Below are 13,133 nucleotides of genomic sequence, written 5' to 3' on the forward strand. Positions count from 1 at the left end.
TTTTAATGAGGCTTCAGGAGAAGAGTCCTCCACCCTCCGTGGGGCTGTAGTGCCTGCCAGTAGCAGGAGCACAATGCCCTTGAATTTCAACACGACGAAGCCCACAGTCAGCACTTGGGAGTTAGGCAGTCGCCACCTATCAAGGCAATGGGAACAAAGACCGGGCTGGTGGTGGGACACGGTCCTAAGCTGCCTCTTCATGGTCAAGGCAAAGCAGAACACTTTAGAGATCTGGGATTTTCAAAATTCCAGACACATCTTAGGCTTGGAGTAAATAACCTCCCGTGTCTATGCAGAATGTCATTCTATTTTCCAGCATTTCCACGTACTGAAGTACAACGGGTCAGACAAATACATGTTCCTTAGTTGCTTTTAAAGCCAGAATATTCTTCTCAAACCTTTTCTGGACTGATCTATAATTTGCTTGTTTCTGTAACTACCTTGTACTGAAGGTGGTATTCATGTTTGTCAATTCCCTAGTCACTGGAATACACAGGACTCCTTAAATACTCGAATTCTTTCGCATTTTTGAAAGTGTATTTTGTTTATTACTAAAATGTCTCCAATAAGATTATTCCAGATAGCTCAAAGGCTGTATCACATATATGTTTTTCCTTCAGTTGATCTTCCATCTACACCAACATTTTGCTCCTTTTTATGTAGTAAGAGGTTTCTTTAGGGATTATTTTCTTGGTGCTACTGGGATGGTTTCTTCCTCCAAGATTTTGAAAGGACGAGCTGTTGCCGCCACGGTGGCCAGAGGCTGCACAAGGTGAAATGCATCCTGGGAAGCAGAGGGAGGGTGCTGCACACAGTTCTGGACCAGGGTTCATTCTGGGGTGCCAGCCGAGGCAAGGACGAGAGGGTGAAACTCTCATTTCCTCGAATGGTTGCCACAGCTTGACCACTTAGAAAAGAGATCTACCAAGGCCATGCTAATAAATTTATGCCCTAAATGCTCTGCCCTGTTCCCCACACATAAACTCATGTAATGTTCTTTTGACCATTAGGATCAAGCTGCAGATTAATTTTCCAGGAGAAGAGTCTCCTCAGCAGTCCAGAGTGAATTTAGATAGTGGTTCATTCAACTTAATGGTAGAGGAAAATGAAAGGCCCGTTTCTTTTCTGTAAGTAACTTTAGATCCTTTAGTATGACTTAGATTCATTCTAAACACCAGCATAATAATATTGAGAGCATCAATTTCATTCATTCTGTATTTCAACAATTTGATTGTAGTCCTTGGAAGTTCAGGCTCACTTCGCAGCATATTAAAAATATATATGTTAGATAAAATGTCTTAAGGCAAGTAAAAAAATGTTAAACTGGGAAACGAAGTTTAGGGTTATAATCACGTCTCCACTGGCATTTGATGTGACCAATCTCATAAGCTATAGGTGACAGGGCAGGGTCAGCAAAGAGGTGTGGTGACAGCAGTTTCTAAATAGCAAGGGAAGCAAAACCACCTGGAAGCATTTCTTTGAAGAAAAACATTACAATTAATAGCTGAACCCCAAATTCTACTGTAGTGTAAATCGTAGTTGTGCCCTAGAGTGCTCACCTCCCAGTTGTTCCTGGTAGGTGTGAACAAGAAGCCGTATGTCTTTGGGTTATGTGTGGTCAAAGAAAAGCCTGGGAAATGGGCAGAAACTCTCTATGAAGCCGGGTTAATACTACCCTGTCCACCGGAGACATTTCTCTTTGTGTTGCAGCGTCTCCTCCCGCCCCCAGCCCCTATCCACTAACGCAGACAAATTGAAGTGGCATGAAGGAGGACTATGATTTGATATTGGAAGAAATTCCCATGATATTGGCTCGAGATTCACACAAGAAGAGGAAAGCGTGCAGGTCAGCCTGGTCCTGTAGAAGTAACATTTAGGCGGATGTGAATAAGGACGCGCAATACACATTGCTATTTACATAATTTAGGGATTTATCTCTTCCAACAGACACTGATGACACAAAATTTATCTCCAAAGAAACATGCTCAGGTTCTCATTTTGATCTGGATTCCTTCAAAAAGAATATGTGTCCATTAGAGGATCAAGATTTGTCTTCCAATCTGAGAATATGGGGATGCTTGAAAGATTATTGAGGAAAGAGTCATTATAAAGAATTATAATGACTTCCTAGACCTAATCATCTTTTCTTATATATCATGTGGTCTTCCTAATCATGAAGGCAGAAGACATGTCCAAATCCACAGTTCTTTTTTTTTTTAATGATTTTTTATTATATTATGTTAGTCACCATACAGTACATCCCCGGTTTCCATGTAAAGTTCGATGATTCATTAGTTGCGTATAACACCCAGTGCACCATGCAATACGTGCCCTCCTTACTACCCATCACCAGTCTATCCAATCAGAAGGGGGAATAAAGCATGAGAGACTATGGACTATGAGAAACAAACTGAGGGCCTCAAATCCACAGTTCTTAACTCTGGCTGCACACTGGAATCACCTGGGGGAGCTTTAAAAATACAGATGCTTGTGCCTCACCCAGTAGTGTGCTGGTAACAGGCTCTCCCTCCCTACAAAAAAAAGGAAGAAGAAGAAGAAGGAGGAGGAGAAGGAGATGGGGAAAAAGGAAAAGAAAAGAGAAGAAAAAGCCCTGATTTATAGTGTTTTCCCATTTCTGTAGTGTAAATACTCACATAATGGCTGATTTTAAGCTGTCAACTGGCTTGCAAAACTCCTGAAAATCTAACAATCATCTTCTGCAAGTCAGGATGAGCCAGCTGTAGCTCACCACTGGGGCTCCACCCCTGGATATTCTGATTTATTGGTCTCTGAGGTGTGACCCAGTTATATGTATTTTAAAACCTCTTCAGGTGATTCTAATGGGTGGCCAAGATGGAGGTCCCGTAGGCTAAATGGCTACACTAATGGGCAGCTAGAGCGCAGTTGTGATACAAATATCCTCAAGAGCTCCGTGAATGATGCCTTGTGGAAAAACAGCGTGGTGTCCTATTAAAAACTTGGGATCTGGAGGCAGACTGCCTTGTATAGATTCCTCACCACCCTGGCTGTCTGACTTGGGTGAGTGGCCAAACATCTCTGTGCCTTGGTTGGCTCATCTGTGAAATGATACTAACTCAGAGGAGCTGCTGTGAAGCTCACGTGCGTTCCCATACAAGAGTCCTTAGAACAATGCCTGCCTGGCTCACGGTGAGCCCTGAATACATGCTGACCGTGTTGTTCTCGGCCCTACTGTGGATGCTCGTGGAGTTCATGTCTGTTTGGCTTATAACTAAAGTTATTGTTTGCTTTTATTTTTTGATTTAATCAAAATTTTGGTCCAACTACTGTATTTCTCCATAAAATCAACCATGAATTTTCTGCTTTCTTTGAAATATAAAATCACAGAGGGTGAGTGAGATCCTCAGGTGATCAGAGTTGCCTTTAAGGGGGCTGTGCAAAGTAGGCCTTCGTCTTATAAAAAAGATGAGATGAAGATGGGCGCTCCTGGTGTGAGGAGGCTGCATTTCTGCTGACTGATCCTTCCCAGGTCCCAATTTGACAATTCTGCGATTCTGCAGCGGACAGAGACCAGCATAAATGTCACACTGATGAACTTGATCCCAGCTGTCCTATTTAACAGCTGTCCTGCTTCTCAGTGGACTGACCTAGTTTGAGTAATTTGTGCAAAATATCTTGGTAATCGAACCAACCTGCTTTTTCACTTGGCCAAATCATTATTTAGGAAACATAACCATTCTGATTAAATTATTAGGGCAATCGAAAACTGCTGCAACGCTTTATTCCAATCCTGCTTGATTGTTCTTCCTTGACTTTTAACAAAAGCAATTAACATATTCTTTACACTCCCCTGGGCAGCTTTGGAAGAAAAAGAAGGAGGATATATCATTACTGTCATCTTTTTAATAGGTATATACAATTATTAAAGAAATAATAAAAGAACAGCAAGTATAATGAAACTTTCTAATGTCCTAGCTGTGCCCTCTTCCATGAAATCATCTTGTCTAGGAAAACGTTCCATGAAAGAGAAGCATCACTGTAAGCACAGAAGAATCGTAATTATCTCCTCAATAACCTGACATTTCTGACTTTATTATGTTTGGTGTCATGGTGAAGGAAAAAAAAGAAGAATTCTGCTCTTCTTGCTTGTTAATATCTACAGAACCCTCTTAACTCTTCTCCAATTTTTTTTTTTTTAGTACCATCCACGGGTGAGCAGCAGGGCAGGGTGGTCAGTGCTAAGAGGTAAGAGGGTTTAAAGGAAAAACGTAAAAAGGGTGAGTGGGTTATTTGAGAAAGACGTAAGTTCAAGGATAGATTCAAGAGGTAACTTCATATAATGAAATACTATATACCAATGAAAATGAACCAGCCACATCACTAGAAGAACCCAGATTAACCTCATAAACATCGTGCTTATAATCTATGATTCCATCTGAATAAGGTCCCAATAGGGAAACTCTAGTATTAGAAATCAAAATAGAGAGTACTTCTAGGGAAAGCAGAGGTAATTGGAAGGAAGGAGCATTTATCGGGGAAGCTTATATTTATTGACCCGGGTGTTGGTTTCCCAGCTGTGTTTACTAATATACAGTGTGATAAGTAATTCAACTGTATAGTTACTATTTGTATATTTTCTTTAAGAATTAAAAAGTTTTAAAAAAGAAAGAAATGCTGGGATCACTGGATAGCCACATGCAAAAGAATGAATTTCAACTCCCTATCTTACTCTATATACAAAAAATAACGCAAAACAGATCAAATACCTAAATGCTCACCCTGTAGCTTATATGCTTGATGCTTAATCTATGGCTTAAAACTATAAAACTCTTAGAAGAAAACATGAATGATGTAAATGTTCATATCCTTAGATTAGACAATGGTTTCTTAGATAAGATACCTAAGACAAACAAAACAACAATAAAAAAAGATAATTGGACTTCAAGCTTAGAAACTTTTGTGTTTCAAAGGACATCAGTAAACAATGAAAGGCAACCCACAGAATGGGGGAAATATTTGCAAATTTTATATATCTGATGAGGGTCTAGTATCCAGAATATACGAAGAACTCTTACAACTCAATAACAAAAAAATAAATAATCCAATTAAACAATGGACAAAGGATTTGAATAGACATTTCTCTAAAGAAGATGTACAAATGGCCAATAAGTTCATGAAAAGCTGAACATCATTCATTTGGCGGGAAATGCAAATCAAAACCATAATGAGATATTGCTTCATACTCCCTAGGAAAGCTGTAATAAACACCACACGCACACATTCAACCAGACAATACAAGTGGTAAGTGGGGATGAGAAATTGAAATCCACATATACTGCTGCTGGGAGTATAAAACTGTCCAGCCACTGCAGAAACCAGTTTGGCAGCTCCTCAAAAAGTTGAACTTAAGTTACCACTGGACCCAGCAATTCTAATCCTACATATATATCCGAGAGAAAAGAAAATACAGACCTAGACAAAGAACTGTGCATGAAGGTCCACAGCAGCATTGTTCATAACGGCTGAAGAGTGGAAACAACCCAAAAGCCATCAACTGGTATACGGCTAAGCAAAATGTGGTATAGCCATACAATAGATACGGTTGGCCGTAATGTGGACTGAAACACAAGTACTTGCTAAAATACAGACGCGAAGTGAAAGAAGCCAGAAACCAAAGACCACATATCGGATGGTTCCAGTTGTATGAAATGCCTAGAGCACGCAAATCTAGACGGACAGAAAGTAGTGGAGCGGTTGTCAGGATCTGGAGGGAGGGGAAATGGGAGTGACCGGTTTATGGGATGATAAAATTAGTGTTAACGGTGGCACAGCCTTTTGGATATACTAAGACCACTGAATTATATACACTTTAAAATGCCGAATTTTATGGCACATGAATTATATCTCAATTAAAAAAATGGATTTGACAGTAAGTAAACTACTGATTTTCAATTTATTTCTCCCATGGTGTGGCTCAGAAGGCCAAAGAGTTCAGGGGCCTGGCGGAGGTGGTGGGAGAAACCAGTCCACTCCGGTCCAGTGGCAAATGAGTTCTTGGGCATTGCCTCTCTTCAGAACTGAATGAAAAATGCTTGCTGCAGACATTTCTCATCAAGATACTCCCACTGTTAATGCCACTCCACTTAGGCTGGGTGCTACCTGTGAGGCGGCTCTGGATTCTCTCCTCTGGCTAATAAAACAATCTGGGAGGTGAGTATCCTTTCCCAAACCTGCTGGAGGTGGGATGTTAAAGAGGGTGGAGAGCCTTTGAAGAGGAAGCCTGTGACTGATGAGATTGGCTTTGTTGGAAAGAGAGAACCAAGCAGAACACCAGCTTGGTCAAGTCATCGCCAAATGAAAAGGACAGGAATGGAATAAAAATGGAGAGAAACGTAACCTTTACCATTGTGTTTCTGCAAAAATCCAATGACCTTTTCCAGCACGGTGGTTTTGTCCATTTTCCGTGTGTTGCCAGGGAGCATGGAGCTAAGCTCTTTGATGAGAACATTGAACTGGTCCCGACGCTTCTTCTCAGACTTGTTTCGAGAAGCTCTGTAAACACAGAACACACAGGTTACTGGAACATTCCACTTCATAAGGGCTTTATTATGAAATAGAGGTATTTTCTATCAGAGTGTGTTCTGTTGTAATCATCTTATCAGAACTCTTTCAGGGAAAGTAACATTCGCCACATTTCAGAGTTGGATAATGGGGATAGAAAAATGTTTTGCCAGACTCTTGGCCACAAAGACAGACAGCGTTAATAAGTAAGTTCTGACTCAGATGCAAAATCTTACACAGATTAGCTCTGTTGCCAGACGCTGCTCACTCTGACTTCATGCAGCTTTAAACTTCAGAGAGCAAATGACATGCTCTGTACATGGCTGCAGCCCACAGGGCTTTGCGCTGATAGCCCTTCCTTAGGCTCTAACTATGTCCCCTCCAGCCCAGAGCGCCCAGCCCTCAGCATCAAGTTACAAGGGGAAACCAGGTACCCTGAGTGTCTGGCAGAGAGCCATGCCACACAGGGCATATGTCCTGGCTTCTGTCCCAGAGCTCATCATCCTGTGGGGAGACAAGTCACAACCCCCCACACAAAAATGTCTGCAAGCCGTGCTCGACCCGGGGCCAACGTATGACAGAGAATGTGTATGGCTGTCAAGCTGCTTAGAGCAGATGAACCCTTTTGAAGATGACACGAGGAGCCCTTAATGCATATTACTAGGTGGAAGCAGCCAATCTGAAAATGCTACATACTGCATGATTCCAACTATATGACATTCTGGAAAAGGCAAAACTATGGAGACAGTGAAAAGATCAGTGGCTGCCAGGGACCGAGGTGGGGACGGATGAACAGGCGGGGTACAGAGGATTTTTAGGGCAGTGAAACTCCTCCGTGTATTATAATGGTGCATCCACGTCATTTTACATTTGTCCAAACTCATAGAATGTACAACACCAAGAGTGAGTGCTAATGTGAACTCTGGACTCCGGGGGATAACGGCGTGTCACTGTAGGCTCCTCCATTGTATCCACTGGGGCTTGTTGCTAACAGGGAGCTGTCCGTACATAGGGACAGGGGATGTATGGGAAATCTCTGTACCTTCTCTCTGTTTTTCGGTGAACCTACAACTACTGTAAAAGAAAATAGTCTATTTAAAAAAATGACACACTACACCGCACATCTACACAGAGTCAAAGTCGAGCTGCTCGGCTTGGAGGGAGGGGACCTCTGAGGAAGCCTGGGATCCTCGGGAACTGGGAGAGGAAAGCACGGCTACAGGAACCGTTCTGCTAGATAGCCAAACAAGCAGCATGTGTCGCAGGAGCCTGCCCTCACCCTGAGGTCAGGGAAGCAGCACCACTCTAGAGGTCTTGACTTTTAATGACACACCACAGACCAGGGGCTGGCTCTCTGCCCCACGGGACTAGCCCCGTAGCAACAGTCACCTTAGTCAAAGGCGATCAGAGTTGACCCGCCTCCCTCATTTCATCCAGGACGGACTAGTTCCACAGCCAGCTCGCTGAGAGAGCAGGAGCCAGAGCTGCGGGGCCTGGCAAACGGGTCTCCCTGCTGCTCTAGGGACCCCGGGGCCTGGCATCAAGGTGCCCAGGGCAGCCGATTGCTTATCAGGAGGCTATCGGCCAACATGTGTGGCTTGTGACAACTCAGCAAACTCCCTTGAGAGGGCTTCACCTCCCTTGGGGTGGGTATCCGTAACTACAGGCTATCAGTGTCAGTAAAGATTCTGCTTCCCCAAACAGCCCTGCAAACACAGGGACACAATGCAAGTATCCTCTTCTTAGATGCCACAGGGGCCACAAGCACTCTGCTTGCCTCTGCTAAGGACACGTGACCTGTCTTTATGTCAACACACCTGTTGACAAGCCATCCTTTGCTGATTGTATCTCGGTTTGGGTTCCTTCCTGATAACACCTGAGGCAGTTCTTCAAAGCTTGCCCACAGTGTGGGATCACTGCCCGTCCGTAAGGATCTCCTCTTCCTCACTTTCCCCTCGTTCCTAACCCTCTTGGATTTGGGGGAGGACCTGACCACCCTTAAGGGGTTTCTACGAAGGCCTCATTCCTCGCCAAGTAACCACCCTCATATACGTGCTCTCAGAGTCATGGACTGACGCCGGCGTCCAAGGAAGATGCCAAGGTGCCTACTGCGAGTCTAGGGTAAAAAGCATAATGTTCAAACACACGGGAGAGAAGAAAGGAGCCTTTTAACTTTCTGAGTGACTGTCTATGCATTATAAATAATTTTTTGGCCTAGATTTTAAAGAGTGACATGCAGCCTCCTTAGCCAAAAAAAGCCCTGTTCCTGTCCTAGTTTGCCCATTATAAATTATTTGTGAGCCGAAAACACCCAGCTCATTATTACTCTGTTCTCTTCTTCAATGGGTGTAATGACAACCAACATGGGCTGGCAGAGACTACGATGAAGGCTTATATCATTAGTGACAGAAACACAAGCTTGTTTCCGTCAGCCTCCGCCTGGGACACACTATGGTGCCCACTGGAAATCGGTCAATGTCAGCTGGAACTGCAGCTCGGAGGCAAGAGAAAGAAAATGAGCCTCGAATGACCTTATTTCCAACAAGGAGGTCATCTTGGCAGGCCCCGAGACACCACGCGTAAGGCACTGGGACAACCAGCTGAAAGACACTTCATCAGCCTCTGGTTTGATTTTTCTTTTACGTCATTATTTACATTCAATAAAATCCATCCATTTTAAGTGTACAGTTTGATGACTTTTGGTAATTGTGTAACCACCACCAAAACCCAGAGACGAACCAGTTCCCTCGTCCTGGCAGGTGTTGTCCTGCGTCTTCGTGGTTGATCTCCCCTCGATGACAGCCACAGGAAATCACTAATCCGCTGTCACTTTAGTTTTGCCGTTTTTAGAATTTCATAGAAATAGAATCAGACAGCATATAGTCCTGAACGTACAGTTAGCATTAAGTTTTCGAGATTCCTCCATGTTGTTGTGTACATTAATATTCCTTTTGACGGCTGACTAGTATTCCTTTGGGTTGTTTCCAGTTCAGGGGGAATTATTGAGAATAATACTGTTCTGAGTATTTACACCCATGTCTCTGTGTAGACACAGGCACACCTTTCTCCTGGGTAAATACATGGGTGTGAAATTGAGGATTCATAGTCTAAATGTATGTTCACTGTGATTAGATACCGCCATGTTGCGCCAAGTGGCTGGACCGTGTCTGCGTGTCCACCAGCAGTCTCCAAGGGTTTGTGTTCCTCCACGTGGTTGTCCACACGTGGTACTGTTAGTGTCTTCTCACTGTAGGCACGCAATGTTTCCTCATTGTGGTTTTAATTTGCATTTGTCTGATGACTAATGACGTGGGCCACCCCTTCACAGGCTTCATGTTGTTTCATATATTTTCTTTTGTAAAATGTCTACTCAAATCTTCTGCCCATTTTTCAATCGGGTTGTTTGTCTTCTTCTTATTGAATTGAAGAGGTGGGGGAGAGAGAGAGAGGAGGGCTGGAAGGGAAGGGGTGTGTGTGTGTGTGTGTGTGTGTGCACGCGTGCACTAAATACACATTGATACAAACCTGACCCTTTGGTTTTGAACGCAGGGCTCAAAAAGCCCCCGGTGATCTTTTCTGGTGTCCCTCAAGGGACAATGGTTACATAGACACATTTGTTGGGCACTTGCTATGTAACAGGCATTATTTTAAATGCTTTACATATATTAATTACTTTTATCCTTGCAATGACCCCTTAAGATAGATACTATAATTCCCATTTCACAGATGAAGCAGCTGAGGCACCGAGACGTTGTATGACTCACTGAAGTCACGTGACTAGGAAATGGTGGAGCTGGCTGGCTTGGGTGCCTGTGCTGTGAAGCAGCGCGCTCTCCTGTCTCCCACAGCTCCCTCCAGAACCATCGTGAAGGTATCTGTCAAGGAGCTATGCACCAGTGCTCTGGGAGCACAGGACGAAGAGTGACAAATTCTGGCTGCTTGTTATAGTGCAGAAACTAAACATATTCTGCAGAAAAATGGCATTGCATGCTAATAGGGTGATGGTATTTATGTTCAGGGAAGAATACTGCAGAAAATCAACTAAAATCAGCCGACTAAAAAAAGCGTGGAGTCTAGAGGAAGAGATGCTCTTCACACATCAGGTGCGATGTGATAAGGGATAGGTGACAAGTTTAGACAAATTGCCAAAGGAGTTCACAGGGGAAGGAGATCAGCCATGTGAGGGGGTCAGGGAAGCCCTCAGGAGAGGGGCTGATGCGAGGTGGATGGAGGGGTGGGTGGGCAGTGATGGGGAGACAACCAAGGAAGACCGAGTGGTCAGCTTTGACAGGACAGCTGGGGACATGTGGGGAATAAAGTGAGAGAGAGAGGACAAAAAGAGCGAGGCCAACCACAGAGTCTCGAATGCCAGTACACGCGATCTGGTCTCAGCTTTCGGATAAGTCCGGGACAGGGTACTGATGGGCAGTCTGGGGGAGGGAAAAGGTGAGGACATCAGGAGACAGGGGAGAGGGACCCAGCTCAGGGAGAAGTGAGCAGAGACTAGAGGAGAGGTGAGGGTGGTCGGGCACGGTACCACAGTGCCCTGCAAGGCTACGGGCTGTGCTCCCCAGCTCAGTACTAACCAACCCCCCTGTGAGAAGCACAGGGGGGAAAGTGGGGATGAGAGGCAGAGGGGCCTCACCTGAATTTCATTTGTCTAAGGAAAAGTAGTGCTGATGATATATACCTTTAACATTTTTACTCTCAAAATGAACACACGGTAAACTTAACTTTTTTCTTTTGGGTACAGTTCTATACATTTTCACATGTGTATAAATTCATGTAACCATGATCACAACCAAGAAGAATTCTCTCTAAAGCTCCGTCATTCTCTCCACACCTGTAAGTGCAGGCAACCCCTGTCCTATTCTCCATCACCATGCTCTCTTTCGGAGAATATCACAGAAATACAACCATACAGCACATAGCCCCCGAGCCTGGCTTCTTCTACCCACAGGGTACCTTCGAGATTGATTCAGGTCGCTGTGCCTATCCGTACCTAGCCCCTTCGTAGTGCCGAGCACAGGTTTTCTATCGTATGGGTGTCCCACAGCTGGATTATCCATTCATCTGCGAAGGAAATTCAGGTTGTTCCCCATTTTTTCTGGTGGTTATGAATAGAGCTGCTGTAAACATTTGTGTACGGGTTTTTTTGTGTGTGTGAACACAAGTTTTCAGCTCTCTGAAATGAGTAAACATGGGTCCTATGGAAAACGTACATTCAACTTCATAAGAGACTGCCAAGTTGTTTTCCAGAGTGGCTTTACCATCCTACATCCTCACCAGCCATGCAGGAGTGATCCAGATGTCCCACATCCGCAAGGGGAGTCAGTATTGTCAGTACTTTTAATCTTAACTAATCTAAGAGATACGCAGTATCATCTCGTTGGGGCTTAAATTTGCATTTATCTAATGGCTAATGATGTTCTTTTTTTTTTGCCATCTGTATATCTTCTTTGGTGAAGCATCTGTTCATGTTTTTTGCCCATTTTTAAATCGGGCATTTTGTTTCCTTACTGTTGAGTGTTGAGCGTCCCTTCCATATTCTGACACAAGTCCTTTGTCCAACGTATGATTCGTCAATATTTTCTCACAGCTCGTCTTTGTATTCTCTTAACAGTGTCTTTCACAGAGCCAAAGTTTCTCGTTGTGATGAAGTCCGAGTTAGCAATTTTTTTCTTTTGTGGATTGTGCTTTGGTGTCCGGTCTGGGCGCCCTCTGCCCAGCTGCAGGCCACAGAGATTTTCTCCTGTGTTTTCTTCCAGGAGTTCTACTCATTTTACATTTCACGATCCACTTTGAACTAGTTATTTTTATAATATGTAAGGTTTAGGTTGACGCCTATTTGTATGTGGTTGTCCAATTGTTCCAACTCCATTTAACAAAAGACATTTCTACATGGGATTACCTTTGAACCTTTGTCAAAAATCAGTTGGTCATATGTAGGTGGGTCCATTTCTGGGTTCTTGATTCTCTATTCTAATTGGCCTGTGGACCTACTCCTCCGCCAATACTGTGCTGTCTCAAATACTGCAGCTTTATAATAATACCTAAAATCAGACAATGTGATTCCTCCAACTTTATTCCTCTTTTTCAAAATCATCTGGACTATTTTGGTTTCTCTGCCTTTCCATGACCTTTTACAATCAACTCGTGAATATCTACAAGGAGTTCTGCTGGGATTTTGATTGGAATTGCTTTAAATCTATGGACCAATTTGGGAAAATTTGGTATCTTTATTCTGTTGAGTCTTCCAGTCATAAACACAATACCTCTTTCCATTTATTTAGGTCTTCACTGAGTTTTACTATGAGCATTTTGCAATTTTCACATAGGTATCTCGCATATGTTTAATTAGATTTATACCTAAGTATTTCATTCTTTTGGATTGATTATAAGTGGCATTGTGTTTTTAATGTCAATTTCTAATAGTTCACTGTTGGCCTACAGAAGGATGATTGATTTGTGTGTTGGCCTTGTATCCTGTGACCTTGCCAAATTCACTTATTATTATAGGAGTTTTTTATTTGTTTGTTTTGCTAAGTCTCTTGGGATGTTCTATATATACAAACATGCCATCTGTCAATAAG

The 13,133-nt window shown here is 43.3% G+C and overlaps 1 protein-coding gene across 4 annotated transcripts in view; it reads right to left on the reverse strand.

The window, feature by feature from the left end:
• Positions 1-13,133, reverse strand: part of NPAS2 (neuronal PAS domain protein 2) — a 152,632-nt gene that overhangs the window by 55,909 nt on the left and 83,590 nt on the right. For all 4 annotated transcript variants that reach the window (XM_045771664.2, XM_045771663.2, XM_045771661.2 and 1 more), the window contains exon 3: positions 6,383-6,531. In XM_045771664.2, the coding sequence (XP_045627620.1) occupies positions 6,383-6,531 (149 nt within the window). The remainder of the gene's footprint in view (positions 1-6,382; positions 6,532-13,133) is intronic.

The sequence above is a fragment of the Ursus americanus genome, chromosome 7 (genome assembly GCF_024610735.1).
Source record: "Ursus americanus isolate L20-20 chromosome 7, mUrsAme1.1.p, whole genome shotgun sequence".
Classification (NCBI taxonomy): domain Eukaryota; kingdom Metazoa; phylum Chordata; class Mammalia; order Carnivora; family Ursidae; genus Ursus; species Ursus americanus.